The sequence below is a fragment of the Phoca vitulina genome, unplaced genomic scaffold (genome assembly GCF_004348235.1).
Source record: "Phoca vitulina isolate PV1807 unplaced genomic scaffold, GSC_HSeal_1.0 scaffold25, whole genome shotgun sequence".
Classification (NCBI taxonomy): domain Eukaryota; kingdom Metazoa; phylum Chordata; class Mammalia; order Carnivora; family Phocidae; genus Phoca; species Phoca vitulina.
In genome coordinates this window covers 38,456,726-38,471,023 of record NW_022589728.1, presented here as the reverse complement: position 1 = coordinate 38,471,023, position 14,298 = coordinate 38,456,726, and the positions used below count along the sequence as shown (strand labels likewise).

Here is a 14,298-nt window from a genome sequence, read left to right as displayed (position 1 = left end):
AAGGAATGAAATCTTGCCATTTGCAACGACGTGGATGGAACTGGAGGGTGTTATGCTGAGCGAAATAAGTCAATCAGAGAAAGACATGTATCATATGACCTCACTGATATGAGGAATTCTTAATCTCAGGAAACAAACTGAGTGTTGCTGGAGTTTTGGGGGGGTGGGAGGGATGGGGTGTCTGGGTGATAGACATTGGGGAGGGTATGTGCTATGGTGAGCGCTGTGAATTGTGTAACACTGTTGAATCACAGACCTGTACCTCTGAAACAAATAATACATTATATGTTAAAAAAAAAAAAAAAGAAGAAGATAGCAGGAAGGGAAGAATGAAAGGGGAGAAATCGAAGTGGGAGACAAACCATGAGAGACTATGGACTCTCAGAAACAAACTGAGGGTTCTAGAGGGGAGGGCGGTGGGGAGATGGGTGAGCCTGGTGATGGGTATTAAAGAGGGCACGTATTGAATGGAACACTGGGTGTTATACGCAAACAATGAATCATGGAACACTACATCAAAAACTAATGATGTAATGTATGGCGATTAACATAACATAAAAAATAAATAAATTAGAAAGCAGGGACTTGAACAGATATTTGTTCATTATTCATAGCAGTATTATTCATAGCTGTATTCATAGCAGTATTATTCACAATTACCAAAAGATAGAAGCAACCTAGCATCTATTGAAGGATGAATGGTTGATATATACATATATCATATACATTTAAGGCTGAATAATAGTTCATTGTGTGTGTGTGTGTGTGTGTATATATATATACACACACACACACAATGAACTATTATTCAGCCTTAAAACAGAGGAATCTGATACATGCTACAACACAGATGGGCCTTGAAAACATTATGCTAAGTGAAATAAGCCAGTCATAAAATTATAAATATTGGATGATTACATTTGTATGAGTTACCTAGAATAGTAAAATTCATAAAGACAGAAAGTAGAATGTTGTTTCCTAGGAGGTGAGGGGACAGAGAACATGGAGTTAGTATCTTATAGTATAGAGTTTCAGTTGGAGAAGATGAAAAAGTTCCGGAGATGGATGGTAGTATGGTGGGGATGGTTGTATAAGTGATGTTGTACAACAATGTGGGTCTATTTAATGCCATAAAACTGTATACTTAGAAATCGCCAAAATGGTAAAATTTACATTATGCATATTTTACCACAATAAAAATTTATTTTTATGTTTATTGTGGTAGCGAGCATGGAATTCACTAAATCAAAGATGGTGCCACTAGAAAATAGAGCTCAAGAAGCTCAAGAAGCTTATCCTTGTGATAAGTCCAGAACTAGGTACTCAGGGAAACCAAGAAGAGTTGAAGCTGTAGCAACACTCTGAAGTTGATATCCCATAAGACCCCATGTAGTAGTTTGCAAAGGCTACAATAACAGAACACCATGGACTTGGTGACTTAAACAAAGAAATTTATTTTCTCATAATTCTGGAGTCTGGAAGTCCAAGGTCAAGTTGTCAGCAGGGTTGGTTTCTGGTGAGACCTCTCTTGCTGGTTTGCAGATGGCTGCCCTCTCACTGCCTTGCCTCCATGCATGAACACTCCTGGTGTCTTTTTTCCTTCTTCTATGAACACAGTTCTACTACATTAGGGCCCCACTCTTATGACCTCATTATTTCTTAATTACCTCTTTAAAGGACCTATCTCCAAACGCAGTCATGTCGGGGGTTAGAGCTTCAACATATAAATTTTGAAGGACACAATTCAGTAGATAACAGATCCTTATGTACTCTCACATGGCACCATCATCATAGACAAATTGCTGACCAAATTCTAACAATTATTATGCTACTAATCATACAAAATTATTTGTTATTTGATAATAAAGTAACCATGATTATGTTGCCAACTAAATAGAAATTTTCAAGATAGTAAATTAGTTGAAAATGCAGTGTCTAGTTATTCTCTGGGGGAAAATTCAAGTTCAATTATTCAATAAGAAAGCACAGAGCATTGCACCTTTGCATAGTACCACATCCATCAGACCAGATAACTGCATCTTCATCCATCATTTGATACAGTCAAAATAAAATTGTTATAACAGAACATCAATGTAGACTGCTTTGAAACTAAATACTTCATTTCAATAAATGTCTTGGCTGCTCCTGTAATTCCATCTTACAATGCATTAACATTATCTCTGGTCCACATCCCATCCCTCTCATATTCTCTGTTAATTAAAGTTTAAGAACATTTGATTAGATAGACAAAACAAAAGCTTCTTCAAAACCCAGAGGCTTTATACTAAAAGCATATTTTCTGTCTTGCCCAGGTTTTTAGTGTCCAGCTTTCAGAAAAAAAAAAAAAAAAAGTGGTAGGTTGCTATCTTGCTAGTAATGAATCAATGCTACATGCTCTGCCTCATCTTAGCCACGTATACCTGAAGTCCAAAAACACTGACTCACTCTTGTCACTTAGGACATATCCAGTTTCTTTAGTGCATCCCAAATATTTAAAGATCCTAAAGCTATTCTCTATCATATCCATCACTATAATATTTTTAAAATCAGGATTTGCCAGTTGAGGGTAGTCAATTATTTATATTAATAAAGCAATTTTTAAAACTTACTTATAGGAAGAAATAAAATATAGGAAATACTCCATTTCACAATTGACTTCTCACTACTGTAGCAAACTTAAAATATGTCTTTCTGGATGGTTAGGTTTTTTAGAGAAAACTTTTAAATGCTTTTTCTGTGGTTATCTTATTTAAAATAAGTTTATTTTGCAAACAAAACTAACATTACCACTAATAGGACATCATTATGTTATCAAATTTTAGAGTATTGATAACAGATGCTTGCTGATCATTCAGTTTGTTCCTAAGAAATTAATTGAGACTTCTGGAAAGCCCTGTTATCATGGAGAGATACCGAGTAATATATGCACATTACAATGCACATTACAATTACAAATTAAAGGCACTTGATAGATAATAATTATAATAAAATAATTATTATATTGCTCTTTCATTCTGTTCTGTGACTAAGATTCAAGTAAAACATTATTTTCATAAAAATAGATACAGTTCCTATCTTCAATAAGAAATCATTTAGCATATAATTATTGAGCATCCACTATGAACAAGTCTTAGCAATGACCTCTGAGAATAAATCAGTGCATAAAACAACAGTTTGGAAATGGCTAATAAAAAAAACCAAGACTCATTTTTCAATTTCAGATCCTTTGGAACCCCCTTTGCCCTCATACAACTTAAAGTCAATTTGCATGACTCACAGCATAATATTTTGAGTGGGATTTTCCTTCAGTACTCCATCACCATCACTAGTACAAAATTACTACCAGCATCTCTTTCTTTATCATGTGGTTCTATCATTGCTGGAAAATATTAAAGACATAAAGAGATCTGGTCTCAGTTTCTTCTTAAGGGCTCTTAAATTTGACTCACTCTTCATCAACTCCTCCAGCGTTTCCTGAAAGAGAAAAATAGAAGTGGTTGGCCAAAGGCAAGAATATCAAATGAAGAAGAAGTTGTGCTCACTCAACTCTTTTTAGCTCACTGACATTTCACATACATTAAAAAAAAAGAGGAGAAAAGAAAAGTGATAAGAGAGAAAGAAAGAAAAAAAAAACCACCTCTTCTGAGCTACAGTAGCCCAGTTAAAAAGTGTAAGAACAGTCAGATCTGTTATAGTTCTCTTCTGAGAATTTGTAGTCGGAGAAAAGGAAGATCAAAAAGGAAAAAGTCCTCCTCCAACATTATGTTTTGTAAAGAATTTCCCAAAGATTTCCAGCTTTCCTATAGAAAAGAATCAGGGTTCATTGATTCCAGTGGTCATCTCTACCTTTGGGATTAAAATCCGATGAACATAGATCCTTATCTTAGCTAAAAACCTTAAAAGGTGGTGTTTTTTTTTTCTTTTTTTTTAAGATTTTATTTATTTATTTGAGACAGAATGAGAGAGAGAGAGAGCACATGAGAGGGGGGAGGGTCAGAGGAAGAAGCAGGCTCCCCGCTGAGCAGGGAGCCCGATGCGGGACTCGATCCCGGGACTCCAGGATCATGACCTGAGCCGAAGGCAGTCGCTTAACCAACTGAGCCACCCAGGCGCCCCTAAAAGGTGGTGTTTGACTACAGATGAGAGAAGGTACTGGTTAGATTCAGGGCTTTGCTGCAGTTCAATGAAACAAACTTCTATTATAATTCCACTGAACTCAGCACTGTATTGCATTACTAGGCCAAAAATATCTTCAGGCATGCTTTAAAATACAAGAATGTTGTTATTAGAGCTAAAATATACAGTTTACAAGTATTTAATCTCTATCTAGTTGACTAAAATTATACACATTTATCGATTTAGAGATTAATTAATCTCAAGTACAATAAAATAGCATTAAATCACCAAAATTATTTCTTTGGATCTATTGCAGTGAACAGTACAAAAGAATTTGAAAATGAAATACAGAAGCTGTCTTATGCAATTTCACATAGACTAACTTAGAGTTTTGTTTTGAACTTCAGGAAACTGACCAAAATTGGGATGCTACAGATCTTTCTTTGAACAATTGCACATAGGTACACTTATTTATCATTGTTAATCTTTGAAAAAAAAATGAATGTGAAGCTTAACTCTTAGGCATTTATACATACCAAATTTGAAGCTGAAAACACAAGGGTATTTATGCTGAAAACTTTGCCTCAGGACTTGGCTGAGTCTCCACTGGATTGTTGCATGTTAATACCAGTCTTGCTTCGCAGTGCCCAGAAATCCAAGTCCTAAAGGAGATCTCCTTTCAGTTTTATTCCCATTTCTTTTGTTAATTTTTATTTTTGAAAAAATACTATAAAATGACTTATTTACACCTTTTATAAAATAGAAACAATTTGGTCCTTTCCTTGTTCAGATAGAGCATTAATGAAATGATAAAATAGAGAGTTTCAACAAGTACTACCCCAAAATCAGTAAGACTTTGAGCGCAAAAATAATTCCTCTCCAAAATAGGAAGCATAGTCATGAAATCATCCATCATTTAACAAATATGAGTTAAACACTTTAGACATTGTCTCAGACATTGTGATGACATATTATACAAAATGAATAAGGCAGGGTCCCTTTCCTAAAAATGTCACCACCTAATAAGGGAAATACATAATTAATGCAGGGTGGTCAATTCTGTAGCTATGTTTAGGCCCTCAGAGCTTAATGGTCAGCTTAATCTGAAGGTATCAAGAGAGAATTTGGTAAGAAGTGATGTTCAGAGTCTTGAAGGATAATCCTACAGCTCATCCACAAAATATGAGGAATACTGTGTGCAAAGACACAGACACATGGGGGGGGTGCTTGTGAATGTGGTGTGGTATGACTAAACATTAAGTGTATGTGTGGGGATTGTATGAGTCAGTGCTCCTTTTTTGAAAGGAGCAAAGACAGAAATATAGCTCAAATGAACTTAAACATAAAAAAGGAAACCTGTTGATTTAAAAGCAAAGGTAGCCTTTGGGACAGTGGGATCCAGGGACAGAACTTCTATTAGGACTCTGTCTCTCCATCTTTCTTTCTTTCAGTCTCCAATCGCTGATTTGTTTTACATTTCATGAGTCTTTTACACTATACAGGGGGCTTCCCAAAGGGTAGAGAATACAACCACAGGGAGTTAAAGGCTCACATCCTACCCATTCCAGCAACAGAGAAGAAAGCCAGCTCCAGAATAAGGAGGACTAATAAAATAGGCCCAGTTTGAGTCTTATAAAAGGGAGCAAATATAAGAGCTACAACAGGATAATAGAAAACATAATTACAAAGGTAGGCCATGATCAGATCTTTGAGAATCTTTAATGCTACACAAAGTTTGGGTTTCATCTTTTAGGTTAAAGGGAACAAGTGAAGGATTTTAAACAGGGGAGTAAGAAGATCAGATTTCTATACTTAGCGCACAGAGGATGATAGGGTAAGGGGAGAGAGGGTAGGTGATGGGACATGGTTGCAATGATTTATGTGTGAGGTGATAATGACTTAAACTGAGAAATAGCAGTGGTAATGTAGAGTAAATAGAACACATAGAAACTGGTATCTACTAGTCATAGGTATCTAAGAGAGAAAGCTATATAGAATGAATAAAAGATTTCTGATTTGGATGCTAGGTAAATAACGGTACCCTTAAGCAGAATAAGAACTATACAAAGATGAGAGAGATGAATTCATTTTGAACAAGTTGAGGGTCATGTGAAATATCAAGGTGATGTCCAGGGGGCATCTTTGATGTCTAAGCCTATAGCTCAGAAGACAAGTCAGCTAAGCTGGGTGTATAAAGTTGGGGAATATTCACTTAGAAGTCATAGAGAGGGATGAAGTAGCAGAAGAATATGTAAGTTGAGAAAAGAAGAGAACAAACTACATAAATTTATAGACTCAAAAGATGAGTCCACTTGACTGGACTGAACTTTATTTTCCAGAATTCCTTTCTCTTGTGTATTTCCAGTTGGGGTGGACCGAAGATTCTCCTGCTCTAGCTAGGGGGAAGAAAGGAGGTGGTAGTTATTTTGTTTTGTGGCCTAATGTGTGATCAATCATGGAGAATATTCTACGTGGGCTTGAGAAGAATATTCTGCTCTTGTTAGGTGGAATGCGTTGTACATGTCTATTAGGACCAATTGGTCTATAGTGTTGTTCAAGTCCTCTGTTTCTTTATTGATCTGTCTGACTGATCTACCTATTATTAAAAGTAGAGTGTTGAAGTCTCTACTGTTATTTGTTACCGTCTATATCCCCCCCTCAATTCTGTCAATATTTGCTTCATTCATTTGGTTGCTCTGCTGCTAGGTGCAAATATATTTATAAGTGTTATATCTTCCTTGTGAGTTGATTATTTATGATTATATAATGTCCTTCTTTGTCTCTTGTAACAGCTTTTGACTGATTTTGTCTGATATAAGCACATCCATCCCTACTCTGTTTTGGTTACTATTTGCATGGAATATCTTTTTCCATTCTTTCACTGTCGTTATATCTAAAGTGAGTCTCTTAGACAGCATATGGCGGGAACTTACTTTTTTATCCATTCATCTATTCTATGTCTTTTGTTTGGAGAGTTTAAACCATTTATATTTGAAGTAGTTAATGGCAGGAAAGGTCCTTATATTGCTATTCTGTTCTTTGGTTTCTGTATTTTCTTTTGTGTGTGTGTGATAAAACCATTTTTTTAATTTTATTTTTTATTTTTTTATTCTGTTCAGTTAGCCCCTGTATAGTACATCCTTAGTTTGTGATGTAGTGTCCAGTGATGCATTAGTTACGTGTAACACCCATGCTCATCACAGCACGTGCCCTCTTTAGTACCTGTCACCCTGTTACTCCCACCCCCCACCCATTGGTTTCTGTATTTTCTATAGTTACTTTGTCCTTTTCCTCTCTCTTGTTGCCTCCCTTTGTGTTTTATTGATTTTTTTTTTTTTTGTAATGACATATTTTGATCCCTTTCTCATTTTCCTTTGCATGACTTCTATAGGTGTTTTCTTTGTGGCTACCATGCAGATTATGCAAAGTATCTTCTAGTTATAACAATCTATTTTAAATTGAAAACAACTTAACTTCAGTCACATTAAAACTCTACTCCTTTACATCTCCCTCCACCATTGTATGTTATCATTGTCACATATTATAGCTATTTAATGTTTTGTATCCTTTAACATAGTTTTATAATTACAGATTTGTGTTTTATCCTTTAAATTCTATACCTAAATTGAAAATGATTATGCAGCACCATTACAGTGTTATAGGATTCTGTATTGGTCTATATATTTACCTTTACTAGAGAGCTTTATATTTTTATATCCTTTCATGTTGCTGCCTAGCATCCTTTCATTTCAGCCTGAAGGACTTCCTTTAGCAACTCTTGTAAGGCATGCATGGTAGGGTGATGAACTCACTCAGCTTTTTTTTTTTTTAATCTGGGATGATCTTTAATTCTCCTCCATTTTTTGAAGGACAGTTTTGCCCAATAGAGTATTCTTGGTTGGCAGGTTTGTTGTTATTGTTGGTTTTTTTTTTCTTTTAGCACTTTGAATATATCATCCCACTCCCTCCTGGATTGAAATGTTTCTGCTGAGAAGTCTTCTGAAAATCTTATGGGAGCTCCCTTGCATGTGATGAATCACTTTTCTTTTGCTGCTTTCAGGATTCTTTCTTTTTTTTATTATACCATGTCTCATTCATTTGTCCTCCTGAGTCATATCACCTATGCATACACTGAAAAATAGAATCCCTGGACTTACAAACCCAAGAGCCAGACATACATTCCTCATCAGTTTACTTTCCTGAGAGGCCCTTTCCAAACAGCAACCTGTGAGCATCTTTAGTGTCTTCCTTCCTTTTAGCTGACCTCCTTACTTCTCAGCCAATGTTTGTTAAATAAGTGAATTAGTGAATGGCCAGACACCATCTTTAAATGATTGTTCTGTAGTCCAACTCAACAATATGGATTATATTTGTAGGATTTTGAGTTTCTTTGAAAGAAGAATCATTTTAAACCAAGGGAGTGTAATGAAACAGGGCATAAATAATATTGTCCTAGAAACATTTTTCTAACATCTTGCTTTCTTTATGAAGACAATTGTCACAAAAAGTGTTCAGACATTGACAATACTGTTGTTCTGCTACACTGTTCTCAGAGAAAGGCACTGAACCAGAAAATGGCTTTAGCAGTTGTATGGCATGATGGTGCCCTCTCCAAGTTCTGCGGACTCATCTCCGGAGGGGTTTTGAGTACAGTCATGGACTTAACAGGTTTGGCCCATCTAGGTAGAGATGTTCTCTTAAGCTTTCTTTTTGTAGGAGGTTAATTGATTTCTAAAAAAAAATAAAATAAAATATTCTTATCATTTTCATCATATGCAAATAATACTGTTGCCAAGTATTTGTTCAAAATATGTCCTCCAAAATACTTACCCTGGCTCTACAGTTCATTTCAGAGTAATATCGGGTTATATCTTTGAGTAGATAAAGTGACCCACCTAGTGAGTTTCCTTAAGTATCATGACCATAGACAAGAAAATCTCTTATTTAAGTTTTAAAAATAACAATAGAAAACAGTGGTTTCTTGGTGATATAATCTACTTAATATCCTTGATCTTCAGTACAAAACCAGTATTGACCAGGATTATGGATAAATTGTCTACTTAGAAAAAAGTCAAGTGCACATATTTTAGAAACCTCAGTCAATTTGTATTAAATGAAATAAATGTACACAACAGCCTATCTAAACTTCTCTGGTTTAGTTAGTGTATGCAAAGTAAGTTGATGCAGCTGAATTAATCACAAACTCAAGCTAATTCTTTTTGCATCCTTATTAATCAAGTTAGGGTTTCTGTTCTATGAATGTAAACACAGAAAGGTCAACAATTTTGCTAGGGGCACGAAAGGGCATGGGAATTAAGTGAAAAGTCATCTTTCATTCCCTTGCTGGACTAAAAACAGCCTCAAACCTCAATACTGAATTTTAGACAATATGGAATGTGCTGTATTCACAGAGCATATGTTTCTGAGCAACAATGAAGATAATTTATTAGAGGATTGTCAGCCAAGTCTGCAATGATTCTTTGATTAGTGAAAAGTGGTTTTGCATGTTATGCCCTGGGATATTTCTTTAATTTTTTTTTCCTCCAAGAGGATTTTGTGGATTGTACTAATGCTCCACATGCTGATTTTTAGTATAAGATTTGCTACATGATGTGCCAAAGGTGATGAACAATAAAGCAGATAGTTTAAATTAATTTAGAAAGTTTGTGTTTTTCTCTAAAGGAGAAAATATTATTTTAGAAGCCCTCATAAAAGACAGCAGTGGGAAAATTGTCTAAAGCAGAGCTCTTTTTAACTCTTAAAGTTTTAGAATGTAACTATTTTGAAAAAATCATAATACATAGGGTGAGTTTTTGCATTTTAAACTTCTGCTACCTAAACCTTTATATAACACAAACCCATCTTGCTCTCTTAGATACATCAAACAACAGCTATTGCTTCTTCATTGTGGGGAATACAAGGCTTCATCAGATCAGCCAAAAGAATTTCAAGTGAAAACACTCCTCGGCTTCAAATCTGTGCAGTAGCTTTAGACAACCTATTACTTTGGGTCAAATAATTAAGTATGGCAACTAAGAAATACTGTCTGCCTTTTGAGTTGGGATGCAATTCCCCTCTACTTTCTACAACATTATGTTTTTTTCCAATTTTCTGATATTCTAGTTATTTAACAGATCCCTGAATGGATAACCTGCAGCTAAAGTCACCCAGGGCATTTGAAAACCAATATTTTAGGGGTGCCTGGATGGCTCAGTTGGTTAAGTATCCAACTCTCAGTTTAACCTCAGGTCATGATCCCAGGGTCATGAGATAGAACCCCACATCAGGCTCCACGCTCTGCGTGGAGTCTGCTTGAGATTCTCACTGTCCTTCTCCCTTTGCCCCTCCCCCCGCTCACATGCACATGCTAAATAAATAAATAAATAAAATCTTAAAAAACATAGTAATGCTTGAAGACGAATATATTCATGTGTTAATTTCTTTGTTCAACCATTGAACAAAAATTTATTGGACCCTTCATCAAGCTAGTCACCCTACTAGATATTTGAGGTATGGCTATGGATGTAGAGAACAAACGAGGCATTATCCCTATTCTCTGGAAGTTTGTAAATTAGCAGGTGTACTAGTGAACATATTTTTCCCCAGACCTTTGGAACGCTCCTCCATGGGAGGTCTCAGTTCTATCTGACCCAAGTGGTTCCCTCAGTTTTGCCAAACGCACGCTTCTCTGGAATCCTCAACACCAGTAAGCACAATCTGATGAGGACAATTGCCGCTGTGCAGTAGAAATAAACTGCCTTATCACTACTGACATATTGTTCACCCAATTTCCCCTCCAGATCCAAAATAGTTCCCACAGCCGAACCAAAGGACATTCCCTTTATCTAAACCAATCTGTGGAGTCATGAAGCCAACTATCTGTCCAATGAAAGTTCAATCCTCTTCCTTCCCCAGCTTCTAGAAGACCCTTGCGAACTGAGCTTCCACTAGCAGCAGTAGCAGCAAGTATCTGTTACTGTCCTGGGATGGAACTGCTGCTGCTGAGACAGATACCACAACTTCTGCCTTAGAGGGACTTATAGCTTATTTCCGACTTCAATGTCACTACCACCGCCCCTTCTTTAGGGCTTTCTCATATATGTCTAGAGCTTCCTGATACCCTGATTGGCACTCCCACTTGGGTCTCACAGCCTAACTGATCACTGGAATATGGACACTTTATCCCAAGGTTCTGATTTGGGAGCCAATCTGATCTCAGACACTTTGACATCCAGATTGGCAATACGGAATAGATGGACCTATGTGCAATTGGCCAAAGGAGATCTTTGCAGGCCTTGCAGTAAGGCATTGAGTATCTGGCTCACTTGTCATGGGTTCTAAGAGTGGTACATGACCCCTCAGCTTTACTAGGCTAAAGACAGCTCATCTGTATCACCCTTTAACCTATAGCAAGTGTAGAGAGCTCACCTAGTCAATGCCTAGCAGGAGCCAGGCTCAGTGCTAGGAATTCAGCAACCCTTAGTAGTAATCTTCATTTAAAAATTCTACAGGATACATACGGAGAAGCATTTGTCGCCCAAGGACACAAAGTCAAGATTCAAACCAGCTTCAGCTTTTCTGGTTGTGGTTCTAATCCCCTGATGGGGCCAGTGTGCTACCATGAAACCAGCCCATTTGATCAGACATGTTTAACTTTCCTGGTTCTTGCCAGTTCCTTTCCCCAAACAGAAATCTGTTCTCTAGGACCCCCAAGACAGTCTCAAAGATCCTGCTTTCATTTGGAAAGACTCAATTGAGTCCTGATGCTGCAATTTACCTGGTTGAAAATATCACCATCAGCTGGAAACTGCTGCTGAGTACACCCCGCCCCTGCAGACCTAACTCTTTGGATGATGATAATGTGAGTGATATTGATGAGAGTGGCTGGTTTTGAAAGTATCAGACTCTATACTAGGATCTTTACATTTAGTAAGTAATTTATTTCTCACAAAACTTCTAGATTATAGTCATTGTTATCTCCGGTTTTCAAATAAGGCCCAGAAATGTTAAGCCATTTGCCCAAGACCTATGACTAGAAACTGGATTCAAACTCAGTTTAGCTTTCTCCACAATCCATGTTCTGACCCTGAGGGATTATTGTGATACAGGACTCCATGTAGGATTTAGGGTGGCAAATCATCCTTATTCTCCTGGGACTCTCCTGATTTTTAACTGAGACCTACATCTTGGGAAACACCCCAGTCTCAGAAAAGCCAGGCCTGTTGGCCAGGCTGGCCTGTGTTAGAAGCCTTAACTCTGGCCCATTCTCTCTTCTCAGTCGTACAACAGGGCCAGGCCTGCAGTAAGCCCAATGCGGCAGTGGGCATTTGAGGGCAGAAGTTACTCCTCCTGGGGGTAATTGAGGGAAGATTAAAGGCTTCTAGGCCTCCGGCCTTGACACTTACCCAATTTTGAGTAGTAATCTTCAGGCTGCTGTGGCAAGGAACTCAGGGAGCATTAAGAAGAAATGTCTCTTTACTCACATGTTTGTTCTTTGCACTATTAGTTTACTTCTTCAGTAGTGAGCAGAAGGGACAACAGTTTTCAGCTGAGCCCAAGTTGTCACTCTTGCCAGTCTTCAAATCTGAACCAGGCCTTAGTGAAATTGCCTAACTTACCTTCCCTTGCTCCTTTCTCTGTCCCATGCAAGGCTGAGGTTCTGGAATATATTATCATGGAAGCCATCTACAACTTCAGAGCCCATATGCTCTTTGGATTGCTTATGGCTAGATCCATGTTCAGGTGGGCAGCAGAGTCCCATTTACCAAGAAGCTATTGAAGCTTAACCCTCGGAGCCCTGCACCTGCAAGAGTCCTTCCAAAGTCCCCGAGAGAAAGACTTCGGCAATGTGTTAACATGATGGAAGTTTTGGATTCAACATTTACGAAAGTAAGACATATTAACCTCAGCTGATGAAGACTAGTTTCTCTTTCCGTGCCCGCTACCCCTTTATCACACTTCACCTGTAGCAGTTCACTTCCACATGGCTGTGACTATCTTTTGGGACCTGGCTACAGAGAAATTAAGTTGGGAATATTCCATATTAAATGAAATTTGGAAGGATGTTTTGGAAAGTTTCAATAAAACAGATGGAAATTTCAGATAATTTGGCTTTATTTTTTTTTTCTGTTTTAAAACTTGCGTACAAAGTAAGTTTAAAAACTCAGGTAAAAATCAGTAGTGTAGGACAGAGAATCAAAACTATGTGCAAGGAAATCAAGAACAAGATCCTACAATGAAAACTGAGTTGCGGCACAACAAAAATTCATAACATATCAAAAGCAATAATTCTTTATATGAAGAGATAATTTGCAAATGGAAATAATAAGTAGGCACTTGGTTTGTTTGAGATTCCAATTAATGAAAAGAAGTAAATCATAAGAAAACATTTTTTAAAAGCGTAAGTTACCTGCTGATATAACCAATATGAATAGAGTGACAAAGATAATAAAGTACTCAGACTTTCTGTAGATGGAAGCAGGTGACAGACTCTGTGTCCCTGCCTCACCCAGAAACTACCGAAGTTCCTGTGGAAGTGAAGTGGAATTTGGTAAGAATGTAATGGGTGGAAAAGAGAAAACCCATGGTGGCTATAAAGGCAAAGACGCCATGTATGTCAAATTGATACCTCTGGACGGTCATGAATTTATTATAAAAAGACAACAGGCACTAGCATCCGGAAAAATAAAAGCCATGTTGAGTGGCCCAGGTCAGTTTGCTGAGAATGAAATTAATGAAGTCAGTTTTAGAGACATCGCTTCACACGTGCTACCAAAAGTATGCATGTATTTGACCCACGAGGTTCTCTACATCAACAGCTCCCCGGAGATTCCTGAATTCCCAACTGCACCTGCAATTGTATGGGAGGGGCTGATGGCTGCCAACTTCCTAGATTGTTAAATAAGGTCAGTTATAATAAACTGTCATCTTTTTTCAGTATTTAATACCTACAGTTCAGTTAGTAATTTTGTCAGATATAGCACATCGCCTGTGCGCAACTGAACCTTGAAGTTCATGGCAAAGCAGATTATCGTCTGTACTTTTGCATAGCAATCGAGTTGAAATTTGTTTGGTACATCAACAAATTAAGTTCATTTTCATAAATTGAGAAATAAACAAATATGCCAATTTGTAAAAAAAAAAAGATAATAAAACACTCAGAATATTACCCTACAACAAGAA

General features: G+C 37.1%; 1 protein-coding gene across 1 annotated transcript; it reads left to right on the top strand.

The window, feature by feature from the left end:
• Positions 1-13,677: 13,677 nt before the first annotated feature.
• On the top strand, positions 13,678-14,016 carry LOC116643199 (elongin-C-like). The gene has a single exon (XM_032421992.1). The coding sequence runs from the start codon at positions 13,678-13,680 to the stop codon at positions 14,014-14,016; it is 339 nt and encodes a 112-aa protein (XP_032277883.1).
• Positions 14,017-14,298: the final 282 nt, after the last annotated feature.

What these genes read in the sequence shown, in the direction of transcription:
- LOC116643199 (XM_032421992.1), top strand. Translation starts at nt 13,678, where the DNA reads ATGGGTGGAAAAGAGAAAACCCATGGTGGCTATAAAGGCAAAGACGCC.